Source organism: Larimichthys crocea, chromosome XIII, assembly GCF_000972845.2.
Source record: "Larimichthys crocea isolate SSNF chromosome XIII, L_crocea_2.0, whole genome shotgun sequence".
Taxonomy (NCBI): Eukaryota; Metazoa; Chordata; class Actinopteri; family Sciaenidae; genus Larimichthys; species Larimichthys crocea.
In genome coordinates, this window is record NC_040023.1 from 16,447,360 (window position 1) to 16,460,619 (window position 13,260).

At 39.1% G+C, this 13,260-nt stretch overlaps 2 protein-coding genes across 8 annotated transcripts in view; both read right to left on the reverse strand.

Annotated features, from left to right (window-relative positions):
- Positions 1–781, reverse strand: part of ecm1b (extracellular matrix protein 1b) — a 5,667-nt gene extending 4,886 nt beyond the window's left edge. The window contains exons 1-2 of one of the 2 annotated variants that reach the window (XM_027287298.1): positions 678–781; positions 330–537 (exon numbers count right to left, since the gene is read on the reverse strand). In XM_027287298.1, coding sequence (XP_027143099.1) covers positions 330–399 — 70 coding nt within the window. In that variant the 5' untranslated portion in view covers positions 400–537; positions 678–781. Of the gene's footprint in view, positions 1–329; positions 649–677 lie in introns of those variants that run through there. The other variant, XM_019269971.2, reaches the window with a different exon arrangement.
- Positions 782–2,718: 1,937 nt separating this feature from the next.
- rorc (RAR-related orphan receptor C) overlaps positions 2,719–13,260 on the reverse strand; it is a 20,628-nt gene continuing 10,086 nt past the window's right edge. For all 6 annotated transcript variants that reach the window (XM_027287502.1, XM_027287501.1, XM_027287500.1 and 3 more), the window contains 10 exons: positions 8,114–8,199; positions 7,039–7,180; positions 6,595–6,945; positions 6,404–6,505; positions 6,206–6,327; positions 5,608–5,740; positions 5,399–5,506; positions 5,162–5,272; positions 4,494–4,603; positions 2,719–4,368 (listed from right to left, as the gene is read on the reverse strand). In XM_027287502.1, coding sequence (XP_027143303.1) covers positions 4,204–4,368; positions 4,494–4,603; positions 5,162–5,272; positions 5,399–5,506; positions 5,608–5,740; positions 6,206–6,327; positions 6,404–6,505; positions 6,595–6,945; positions 7,039–7,180; positions 8,114–8,199 — 1,430 coding nt within the window. In that variant the 3' untranslated portion in view covers positions 2,719–4,203. The remainder of the gene's footprint in view (positions 4,369–4,493; positions 4,604–5,161; positions 5,273–5,398; positions 5,507–5,607; positions 5,741–6,205; positions 6,328–6,403; positions 6,506–6,594; positions 6,946–7,038; positions 7,181–8,113; positions 8,200–13,260) is intronic.

A 13,260-nucleotide genomic window follows, 5' to 3' on the forward strand; every position in this document is an offset into this window, starting at 1 on the left:
TGAAAAATGTTAATGTGTAAAGCAGATGCTGCTCTGAATCTCAAGTATTTGCCTCTGTGGTGAAGTAGAAGTACCATGGCATATAAACATGCATGTTAAGCAAAGGTAATGTAGTTGTATTTAGGCAGACATGCACAGGACAAAAAGTCCTTTTAAGTCATGAGTCATGTCAGGAGGTCTACAGGCCAAATAAACGCACTTACAGCAGCTCAGACGAACAAAAATGGAGCCTGGCCATCAGCCAAAAAGCAAACGCAACATTTCTTTCTAACATGTGAGCAACAACAACAACAACAAAAGAAGAAAGGGAACAACAGGAGGATACCAACCCTTGGATGCTGAGCTCAGTAAAATCAACACAAAAGCGATGGAGCAGGCAAGAGCCCGAGACGACCCCATTTTAAACTTGATATAGTTCTCCTGTACTGTCTGTCCTGGCAGAGTGAGCTGCAGAGGCCGCCCAGGAAAACACGCTCAGCGGGGCAGCGCACAGACGGGCCCGTTAATTGGTCCAACAGGAGCTGCAGTGCTGTCCGTCTGAGAGAGCAAATTAAACCCAGAGCCGGCAGCAAACAGTTTTTATGGCTGTTGTGGAGTTTCGGGGTGTTAAAGGGAGGAAAGGATGAGGCGGAGTAAGGAAAAGAGGGAGGAGAGGAAGTTTTTCCAACATGACTCACTGGTAATCCGCTCAGATCCTGGGTGCTGTTAGGGTGCTCTTATATGGGAAATGATGAGCCTTAGGAAAACATTGCTGTGAGTGTGTGACGATTAAAAAAAAAAAAAGTTTTATTCAGGCTGGCTGTTAAGCAGTTTACTCGTCACCCATCATTACCCACTAATTAAATCCAGCTTATCACCAACCAGCTGAACCAATCAGCAGCTCTTCCTGAAACAGAAAAACAAGTCAGTACTGCACAGTCACTACTAGACTCATTGTATGATTTTGTCATGATTAAAAGTGAATTTTCATCGTTATTAAATAAGCAAATATGTATTTTACAATAATTGGCAAACAGAAATAATATAGAATATAAATAATATATATCTCTTGTACATATAAATGTGTTCATTTTTTATTGTACATGCATACTTATGAAACTGATGTTTTATTGACATGAATGCCAATATAATTGATTTTTATTATCTTTACATATATTTTATACAAATGTAACTTCCTGTCTCTAAATAAATGACTGATTACAGTTAGTACAACTCTGTCACTTTAAAGGGCTCACAGATGTGTTATTTCTTTTCCAAGTTGGTGGACTGAGCCTGAGATAGCCTGTCTTATGTGTACTGTAGATCAAGACAGGATCCTACATTTCCCATAATGCAAACAATAGTGTACTTTGTTTGACCCCGTCTGCCTGGTTAGTTCCTGTATCTTTCAAACTAAACTAGTATGTAACATACTACCCCAAACAGGTTTTGTTTTTTAGACTTTAGAAAGTTTGAATATCACTGTCTGTGATGAGTAAACTCTGTGGAGTGCTCCTTTAAATACTTAAGAACATATGAGTTAGTTAGTTAGTTAGTTGAAAAACAAATAAGTCAACAGGAAGAATATGGGATAATACTGTACAAAATAACAAGATGTATTAACATCAAGATAACGCTGTGTCCCATCCCAACCCACTGCGACTGTGATTTATCTTTTTCTTAGATATTAAGCCTTAAATTACTTGTTATCTCATCCTGAGTTTGGGTCCAGGGTTATCATAGATCCACAGATCCAAGTCTGAGACGCTGACTATGCCTTCTACACAATCACTCCCACCATTTTCTTGTGAAAAAGAAAAAAGCCAAATCGCGCAAGAGAAGAACTCCAGCTGCAGCTGCAGACTCTCATTTAATGAGTTTCCATGGTTTGCTCTTATCCTGCATTTTACTGCTCTGCCCACAGCTCTTTCCCATCATATACAGTAGATATCATGATCAAAGTTTTCAGTTGGCGGTTGTGATGAGGGGGTCCGGAAACTGTTGAGAAGTGTTTGTCCTGGGTAGAAATTCCCCCGAGAGGTCAGAGAGTAAAGAATGGTAAACAAACCCTGGCAGGCCTGCAGTGCGTTCCCTCTCAAAAAGATGAGATGGCTGCTATTTGTCATAAAAATGTATGCAGCAGATTAAGTTTGCGTCAGTGCTGCTGAAAACTGGTTTCTCAAGTGAGGCTTCATTTCTTGATTTTGCTATCATTTCAACATCTGTCTTTGGACATGGAATTGATCAACAGGAATATGTTAGCACATAAGAAAAAAAGAAAAGAAACCACAGGAGAGGAAATTAAAAAGAAGGCTCCCACTCCCACTTGGATTTCTGTGGGTATAATAGTTGCCATCGGTGGGGGAAAATGTCAATAAAATAAACAGAGAGTTGGGCTGTAGCTGTCCTCTATTCAACACGAGAGAAAGAATTGTTGACCTGGTGTTTTTCCAAACCAAACTGAAATATGGACAGAAAAATCACTGCACATGGAAGCTGTTTAGAAACTGGCTTTTGAGTAAACAGTTGCTCACAGAACAAGATCAAAAGGCACTAGTAGTTTTCTAGCACAACTTGAGGTGAATTTAACACAGATTCTTTGTGGCTTTTTGTCGGAACATTACATATTTACCACATCCAATTCACTCACAAGTCTTTTAAATTGCTTACGCTGGACTTGGTTAGCAACAGTTTCTGTCTATGACAACTTTCCGTTGCCAGTGTGCTGAAGGGTCATCCACAGTGACTAATATTTCCTCTGTTTAACATGAAATCATGCTGCAGCTGTTGTGACAACATGTTGCTGACACGATGTCTGGCTGTCCTTCAATATGCCGAGAATGAAGAAACATTTCTTTTACCATAACAGGAGTACTTCTTTTTTCTTTTTTTACACAACCGTTTACATGACAAGTTATTCCCAGAAACAACATTACCACATCTATTAGGTGTCACAGCTTCAGCAGTTTATTAGAAGATTTGCATGGAATCATCTTCATTATGATCTCAGGAGACTACGTCCAGACATATACAGTACTTAATGCTGAAACCTCTCATCATTTCCTCTTTATTCATGGCTTTACTCAGAGATATGTAGAGAAAATAATGTACGTTCAAAAGGAAAAGTTTGCACACAGAGGAAGAGACTTCTACTGCGTCTCCACATTTTTTTTTTAATTGAATATTTTTTTTCTACATTTAATGCAACTTCTTTTAAAAGCTCAAAAGATTAAAAAAAAAAAGTCTGTGAAGATTTATTCAAACACAAAGGATAAAGTTTTAGAGGTACCAGCGCTTTTGTGGGACTTAGAACATCAACCTGAGGAAAAACATTTCTCTACAGACATACTGATACAAAGAGGCAGATGTGTTCAGCACTGAATATCTGACACCTTCGGCTCTAACTGGACAGAGAGTTGAGATCATATAGTTTAGGTATTTCATGTATCTGATGTCTTTAAATTGTTCATGTTTTGTAGGGAACTTGTCATGCAATTTATATCAACATTCAAATATTATAATCGAACAATGGTGTCGAGCTGATGGGAGTCAATCTGAGTGATTTGTTCTGGGTGCAGCTTATAGTGCAGGTCCATGAAAGACTGAGAGTGATACCTCTGATAGAAAAAGATAAAACTTTATCACACACATGCACTATAGCAATGCTGCAGTCAAAATCTTCTCTTTTGTGAGCAGAAACACTGAATAGATGCAGACTAAAATACACACTTGCTCACAAACTCAACAGAATTGTCTAAGCTGATTACAACTGATGGCATTCACAAACTTTTAATGTCACCTTTCAATTCTACAACCAGTCAGTGTTTTCTACTCTAAGAGAGATTTTTGCTGAGCTACCATTTTAAGTTTCAGTGGACAATGACCGCTGTCCTGCCTCTTTGTGTCTGTATGTCTGAATGCACCGTACACACAGTAACTGGACAGAATCACAATAGCACATCCTGAGAGAAAAATCATCCCACAGATAATGAACTGTCATAAAACAACAAAACACATGTTTCTCTGGAATAATCAATATAAGCTATCAAAATATTGAAATTTATGTTTGACACAATCTACCAAAAAGCTCTGCTGGGAGTCATGTAATACTTAACACACTACGATCACTGTGCTTTTATTTTCATTATTAGAAAAATAGATTCTGTCAGGAAGTAACGATGAGATTTAAAATAATGAGTGTGTGCGTCATATTCTAGTGAATCATCAGTTAGTGGTCCCTGGCAGCAGTTCTGCCTCAGAGGCGAACAGCTCCTTGTAGAGTGGAGGGAACATGGAGTGAGCAGTGAGCGGGTAACGCTGACTGAACCAGTGCAGCTTCTCCATGTGCATAATGCACAGTGAACGCAACACTGCCGTCTTCTGGTACAGCTGCAGAGAAGACACAGACACAAATAGTTATTCACTCTCTGAGTGAGAGCACATGCAGATCAGTGAATAATGTGTTTTCGAATCACCTTTCAGCCACTCAGAGGGATAGAAAGGAAGACACGTACCTTGTGCATTAGACTTTCTTGGTTGTCTCGGTGTAAAATGTGTGTGAGTCCTAACTCCACGCTTCTTTGCACACGCTGAACTCTGCCTCTGTCCTCCAGACATGGACGATCTGCACAGAAAGGCAAGAAACAAAGAAAAAGGATGATTTATTTTTCACAAACCAGTGACAACGCATTCATCTCTTGGTTCACTGCGTCTGTAAACAGCCACTGGGGAGCTAATTGTGTAAGAATGAATGAAACCACAGAGCAAAATGAGATGCTAAAAGATTGTCTTGTACTTGTCAACAAGTTGTTTGATCTGTATCTACTGAAAGCTGGCGTGTCCTAAAAAGGTGAAGATTTAAGCATGAAAACTGAATGTTGGTTTTTTTTTACAAACAGAGAGATATTCAATTAAAAATGACTACATTTGGGCAAAAATGAACTATTGCACAAATGCACTATTCTTTTAAAATGTTAACTTATTGGTCTGAAAGAGGACTATGATACACTGACTAGATTTAGCTATAAGTAACCATCAATATAAATCTAAAAATATTGACTCTATAAATCCTGGATGTTGCTTGATTGTGGTTTATTCAGATGTAAATCAGCTGCACTTGTCCTTTGAAACTTTTTTATGTTTCAAAAAACAGAATATAAATATATAGGTGAATTATCTTTACCTGTGTTGATCAGTACCAGAGCACTGAAGAGAGCGATCTGGTGCTCAGTGAGCTTTAGAGCACACATACCATGAGCAAATTCAAACACTGCTGTGATTAAATCACCACATGCTGCAAGAAAAGAAACCACTGAGTGTTAATAAACCGGCATGTTTAGGTATTTCACCTCGTGCAAGAATGGTTTCAGAACTACTTTTGTGCTTCAGATAAGGAAGCAATGTTTAGAGAAATCCTCACCCAGAGACTTGAAGACTTCAGCTCCAGCAAATTTACCGTCAAAGAAGACAGTGTTGTTCTCTGTGTTGAAGGATCGACTCATCCTGACCAGAACCACCTCCATGGAGCCTGAGTGAACAATGGAAGAAAAAGGGCCTCCGTTAAAAGAAGATGATAAAATCAGATAGATTGATTTTTAGATTGTGATTGAGGGTGGCAGGTAAACTCACCAGTCTTCAGGAGAGCAATCTGGTCGTTCTGGCTCAGCATCCGGAAGCCTGGGATGTGTTTTGCGAACTCCACAACGTACTGCACAGCATCAGTCAGTCGGACAGCACAGTGCTGCCACATTTCATCCACTGACTGAAAGTAAGAGTAAGATAAAGGAAAAAAAAGATTGCAGGGTGAGATTATTTCTAAGAAGTCCTTTTGCATCCTAACATTCAAATCAAACAAACTTTAACTTGTGCCACATAAACTCACATTCACTACCCTAACCATTCAGTCTTCCTCTAATTTAGCACATGAAGTTTCTGCCTTATATTTCATTATTTACTGTAATTACAGCATATGTGTGGCTGAAAAGCATTTTTTGGATTCAACAAAGTCATTAACTTTAAACTGAATTTAAGCATCCTGTGTGATCAAAGAGGGAGAAGAAGAGGAGGGGAGAAATGATGAAACTAGATTTCTCAGTTTTCTCTTTGATGAATCAAAGCCTCAAGTCATCTGAAATGGCATGTTTTGTTTTGAGACTGTCTGACTAACGTTGCACAAATACAAAAGGATGCCTGAGAACCAGAAAAAACAGCCGTCAGGTTGGTATACTTTGCTCTGGTAGGTTTGGATCTCCTCCCTGTTGAACACTTTCCATCTGAGAGCCTGCAGCTCCTCCACTCTGTACTGGCTGGTCTCTCTGTGGGAACGTACAATGCTGGCACAGAGGTCATCTGAAAAAAAAATATATATATATTAAAAAATACAAAACACCTACATGCATGTTAGTCCACTGTGCTGCTTACTCACCTATGTTTCTCACAGAGTGGGGATAGAGGCTGTAAGGATCCTCCAGAGGGTTGTAGGGATGAATCCCCATCAGATCATGAGATGGCTGTCTGGAGTCAAATCCTGACATGAGGATTAGATAAAATAAGACATAAGTAGAGGAGGATGATGGGAACTGTGCACAGTGAAGTAAATACACACTAGTGTCTCACCTCTTATGTCAGAGTGTCCGCCGTTGTCCCCCCTCCCCTGGGATCTCAATGTAGGAGAGACACTGGAGCCTCGGTAGATCATACCTGACACCTGCGACTCATTCGGGGAGCACACCAGGTAAGGGTGGCCATCAGAGGTGTAGGATAGCAACTCAGTCTCTCCAGTAAAGGAGTAGGCCATAGGCTGAAGGAGCTGTGGAGAGCGGTCTTGACGAGCCTTGGTGGGGTAGGACAAGACAGACGCGGTATCTCCCTGAAGCTGCTGCTGTTGCTGCTGCTGCTGTCGGTGTCTCTCCACTTCTGCGATCAGAGAGTCCCGCTGACGTTTGGACATCCGTCCAAACTTCACAGCTGAGGAGGACAAAAGAGAATACCAGGAAATAAACAAATGCTGTGAATGAAGGAAACAGTTTGTCTGTCTGAATGAGTGCGTTTGTGTCTCACCATCTCTGCTCATGCCTTGCGCCAAGCACTTCTGCAGGCGGCAGTGTTGGCAGCGGTTGCGGCTGGCTCGGTCGATCTGACAGTTGCTCTGTCTGGAGCAGGAGTAAGATACAGTAGGCAGCTGACTGCGCCGGAAAAATCCCTAAAGGGACAAGTATTGCATGGTTAACAAAGGCCGACAATTTCTGAGAAGGATCCCTTCAATTATTATTTTTTAAACTGTGATCAAGATATGTAGCTAGCAGGACATTAAAATGTACAATTCAGGCGAAAAATAAACTCGTCTGTGCTCTCTGATGGATAAACTATTTCTAAATGACATGTCTGTTCTCACATTTCTTGTTACAGTTGAGCTACAGAGAGGTAGATGAAAAGATTGATACTGCTCTAAGGCGACCATATTTTCGAAACCCTTAAAAACTGACTCTTTAAGGGCACTTTCATGCATGTGTACATGTGCTCTAATGCATGCAGCATTGGTGTCTTCATCAGGATCAGGGACCGTTATTTTCATGTGCCATAAAGCTTCATTTTCATTACAACGACATCTTGATTGTTTGTCACACATACAGACAAATTAGAGTTGAATTCAGATGTGTGGTGCATTATTTATGTTTCTCATTTGGTTAGGTAATAGTGAATGGGACGTGAGATTAATGTCTATCTAAGCACTGTAAACAAGTGTATTATTCTATTTATTATTTGAATTGTTTAATTGTGTACCTAATGTTGAAAACTGCTGGGATATTTATGTGTTTTACAGCCAGGAGAATCCTGAGCAAACAGGGACGTCTCATCTCTGCATGTTTAGCAAGAACCTGGAGCCAGCAGCCTGTAAACTTAGCTTGGCAACCAGTGGTGACTCTTGAGAAACAGCTGCACCCAATAAAGATTGTTGTTCTTACACAAGATCATGTGTTAATTAGCTAGAAGGATGTTTTACCATTATACAGAGCGACAGACATGGGAACAGTATCATCTAACTCTTTGGAAGAGAGAAAATCTTCGTTCCAAAATGTTGAACACTTTCCGTACACAATATATATATTTGCGTATGGTGATGCTGTCATCTCACCTTGCAGCCCTCACAAGTGATGACTCCATAATGCACTCCAGAAGACTTATCACCACAGATCTTGCATGGGATAACTTCAATCTGGGCTGAACAAACACAGATGTAAAAGTAGTTACATTTTCACAGTCGCTCAGGAAACACAACAGCTCGCATGCAAGCGAACAGTTTTAAAGATACTTGTTCTATAGTACTATAACTTCATGCAGCAGTGAGTCTCAATAAAACAATAGCTATGTTGTTTGCATGTTATAACTCATGTTATGTGATTGATACATTAACAACAAACTATTTGTCTTAACATCTATATCACACATCTTTAGGAGTAAAATATGCAAACACCATACTGACATTGCATTTTTTTTACCCAAAGAGGCAAACTGGAAATCAATTCCTACTGTGAGAACTTAAGTCTTCTGCTGTACTTCCCCTTAAACATCTATCAGTTGTTGTGTGACCGGAGTAAACCAAAGGTATTTTCCTCTCAACACCTCCTGCCTTAATAATAAATGAACAAAATAACATCAAATATGATGAGGAAAGAGTCTTCTGAGGACGTGGAATATTTGCAAATGGAGAATGGCAGAGTATACGAAGGTGTCAACCTCAGAGTCCTTTCAAGTGGTTCACTTGCTTCTCTCTCACTCTGACTGTCCCTCTTTCATGTCATTTCTGACTTTGTGAATCCTTTCTGTCTCGCTCATAAAGGACACAGCTGCCAGTAATGCACTCTCTCTCCTTCATCACTGCCAGTAATGGCCATCCCCTACTCACCTCCCCCCATGCCCCTGATCTCTTTAAACTCTTACACCACTCAGTTTTTTTTTGTTTTTTTTTGGCTTATTGGTGATTTTTTTTTGTCAGAATCAGACGTCATTTGATTCATTTCAACACCTTGAATGGTGACAGGTGGGAACAGTTTTATAGCATAGCAGTCTGTGCATGGCAGACTGCATAATTCATATGTAAAACATATCAAGAGTAACACTGAATGATGGCACACATCCAAGACGCGGGGCATACAGTATTATCTATTTGTTCTAACGCTAAATAATCTCTCTTTTTATCTATTGCTGTCATCTCCTCTCTTCCTTTCACAATTGCACCGAAGTTGTGATTGTTACGTCTGCGCGTTCATGCTTATATGCAGTAGTATTTCCGTGCATAACTGTGTCATATTTTTTCACGAGTGTGTGTTAGTGTGTCAGTGTGTGCCCTCTTTATCTGGTGCCACAGGGATAACCCGAAGGTTCCTGAGGAAGACAGATAGTCTGAGGTAAAACATACTTTTTAAATGCAGATGTAGAGCATGAGCATGTATGATGAAGCAGAAATACTCACCCCACGACTTATTTGAATGTGGATGATAATAATAGATGTGATTAATTCACCTCAAGATTCACCATGATAAGGATTTCACACCTTTCACGTTGATAGTGACACTGGAAAATACAGCTGTGATAATTTGGTTCAAATAAACCACTAAAGGGAAACACCTCCTGAAAGCTCAATATTTATCATTATATTATATTATTTTCAAATTACCGAGCCGTGTGAGAATTATTGCATTAGTGCAGAGCAGTATAGGTGGAGAGAACATGAGTGGTCTCTGTTTTTTTTCACTATTTCAGTTCTGATTGTCAACCTCAAACAACAGGAAATCCACTGTGACCCACAACCTTTCACTGTTCATATACGCACGCACGTACTCACACACACACAAACACACACACCGCTCCCTCAATAACTTTCCATGTAATTATGGCTCTGAGAATTCTCAAGTGAATTCATACGACGGCACGTAATCTAAAGCAGCCTCAGGTTGAATTGTGACTAAAAGAACAGTGTTTACAATCTGCCCTTCATGGCCCCAGGAGTATCACCACGGCAGTATCTGTATGTGGAAATGAACTTAACAGCAGATAAACACTGAGGAATCTACAACCACCAGGTCCTGTGAGCTTTTTTTTTTGTTTCACCTGGGTATCTCCAGCCACAGGCCTTGACCAATCAAACCAAGCATCTCCTGGTGTCTGTGCATGCGTGTGAGAGATAAAAATACAGAAAAACCACCAAACTAAACCACCTGTATTTCTTCCAAAAGTGTCTTTGTCAGTGACAAAGCAGGAGATACTGGGCCTAGCATGCAATTCGGCTGAAAGACAGTGCTTGTTTTACGTGCTGTTTTATGAGTACATGGAAACAAAAATTGTGCTTTTTTACTCTGTAATACCTAAATAACTTATATTGGTTTAACCACATCTGGCATGTCTGCTCCACAGCACAGCATGGCCCAATTAATAAGGTTTTTGGGTTAAGCAGGTATTTTTACTGTAGATCTCTATATATGTGCACAATGTTCAATGAGTGATTTGAAGTTTCTTTTTGCCCTCCAGTCTGGTCTCTAACCTTTTAGTTTAGCAGCATTAGGTTGTGATTTATACTAGACAAACCCTCAACATTTTATATTTTCACTGCATACCAGTAACAGCATACATTATGGAACCAACCACAGATAAATCGACAGATTCATACTGAAGTGAAATAATTTAAAGTGAGTAAAGTGAGTGACAAGTAACAATTACAGCAGGGGCTGGCATTGGGGTGAAAAGAGGAGTAATGTGAACGTTGAGTAGAATTATTTATTATTATTCCATTTAGTCTATGTAGAAGTCTAGAAGAAACTGAGCCTTAATTTTCCTGGGCAATATCGTGCCCGGTAGCAGAAATGTGTAGTGAAAGTGAGGAACCAACCTAAATGTGCGTTGTTCTATAGCCATTACACTATGTAATCAAAATTTACTTCATAAGAGTTCCTGATATTTCCGCTTTAACCCCCACACAATTTTTCTTGAGAGGAAAACTACTGTGGAAACTGTCGCAACATGTGGCTACCATGTACAGAGGCTCAGGTTTTGCCACCGCAGCCTAGGGTTCGATTCCGACCTGTGGTCCTTTGCTGCGTGCAATTCCCCTCTCGCTCTCTCTTCCCACCTTCCTGTCCATGTCAAAAAAAGGTTCAAAAAAGCCCTTAAAAAGACATGTGGCAGCAAATGACAAAATCTAATTTTCTGATTTTTACATATTAATCATGTCTTGATTGGTAGACAAAGCTGAATTTCTTTTTAAAAAAGGAAAAAAAAAGTTTAACATTTATTTGACATGTTAAATATCAGATGTACACTGGATTGTTTTTAGATACAGCCATTTCTGTATCATACTACGTTTAGTGGTTAGTCATTTTTTTCCCACAGGAATACTACATAAAATGTCTCTTAGATCTGCACAATGGCAAAACTGGACAAGAAAAAGCTACAGATCATCATGTGTTTTCATGAAACTATATTGTAACAGTCCAGAGAGTGTGTATCAAAAATTATGAAGATCTGAAAATCCTTGCCGTGTTTTCCTAAAAAATCACCATCAAATTGTGACTCAGACTTAAGATGAGTTAAAAACATGCTTGCTTTAAAGACATTGTACATGTAATGGGTTAAGCAAAACAACCAATTTAAAATGTTCATCCTAAAATTTAATGATCGTGTGCTGGATGGTGTTAAGAAGTGAGAAAGTGAGTACAGTAGATGTGCAGTAATGGAAATANGGTCTGCACAATGGCAAAACTGGACAAGAAAAAGCAACAGATCATCATGTGTTTTCATGAAACTATATTGTAACAGTCCAGAGATAGTGTGTACCAAAAATTATGAAGATCTAAAAATCCTTGCTGTGTTTTCCTAAAAAAATCACCATCAAATTGTGACTGAGACTTAAGATGAGTTAAAAACATGCTTGCTTTAAAGACATTGTACATGTAATGGGTTAACCAAAACAACCAATTTAAAATATTCATCCTAAAATTTAATGATCGTGTGCTGGATGGTGTTAAGAAGTGAGAAAGTGAGTACAGTAGATGTGCAGTAATGGAAATATTTTGGTCTGTCAAAATAAAACAATGCCACCTCCCACGCTTCCGCGTATAAAATATACCAAGATGCTGCCGTAGACATACTGATTTATGTCTTTCAATCAGTACTTAGGTTATCAGGATTATCAGAGCTCACACCTAAAAAGCACATTTGTCAATGTTGACGTACAAACAACTGAATCATGAAGCGTGAAGAGTGTGAAATCTAAATGCAGGCCAGGAAGTTTACAATTGTCCTGATTCTCAAGCTTAACGACAGCATTAGAGAGCACTAAATCAAGGCTTTCTAATATGATGAATGATGCTAAATAAGAGTAAAATAGAGTCATCAATATGTATCCAAATAAATATGCACAAAAAAAGCCAAATAGCAAATACTCAATCGTAAGAAAAAACAAAACGGAAGGAATGGTTTGATCTCTAGGTTTCGACCTCGACAGAGTTTTTACAGTACTCTCTAAACTCACAGTACATTTGCGTAAAGATAAGTGTGTGTGTGTGTGTGTGTGTGTGTGTGCGTGTGTGTGTGTGTATGTGTGTGTGTGTGTGTGNGTGTGTGTGTGTGTGTGCATGTGTGTGCGTGTGTGTGCGTGCACATGTGTGTGTATGAAGTAGGGTGGGGTGAACGATAAAGATTGCCACTCACACTTAAAATCACTTTGTCAGCGTTCTTTTTTCTTTGCAGTGTAAACGGACAAAAAACCTCAACTTTCCTCTGACGGAAGCCTACTTTTGGTACACACGCAAGCAAGAGTGCAAACAAAGTTTGTATACACACCACACACACATACACACAAACACACACACACACTAACAAACAGATTGTTAATCCCTCACGTACACGCAGACTATTAATCAATCAGAAGTTTTATAATACCATGTTATTAAACCCAGGACGGGAGGATTACACAATTTACTAACAAATGTATTTATCTGCAACTCTACTGTTTTCATAACTTAATTTTAAATGATTTAAATAATAATTCTTTGCATTATTATTAATAATAAAGAATGGCTTTTTCTTCATGTTGTGATGTACTGTATTTAATAATTAATTCTAATAAAGTATATCTGATGATTTTAATTTAATAGATCCTGCTGCGGCAAAACGTTTCAAGGCTTTTTTTATTTAAAGGACTGTGTGTCGCTTGGAAAATAACCGCACTGCATTTTCTATTCTTTCAAAATGTATAACAGTGAAAACAACTACATTGCGACATAT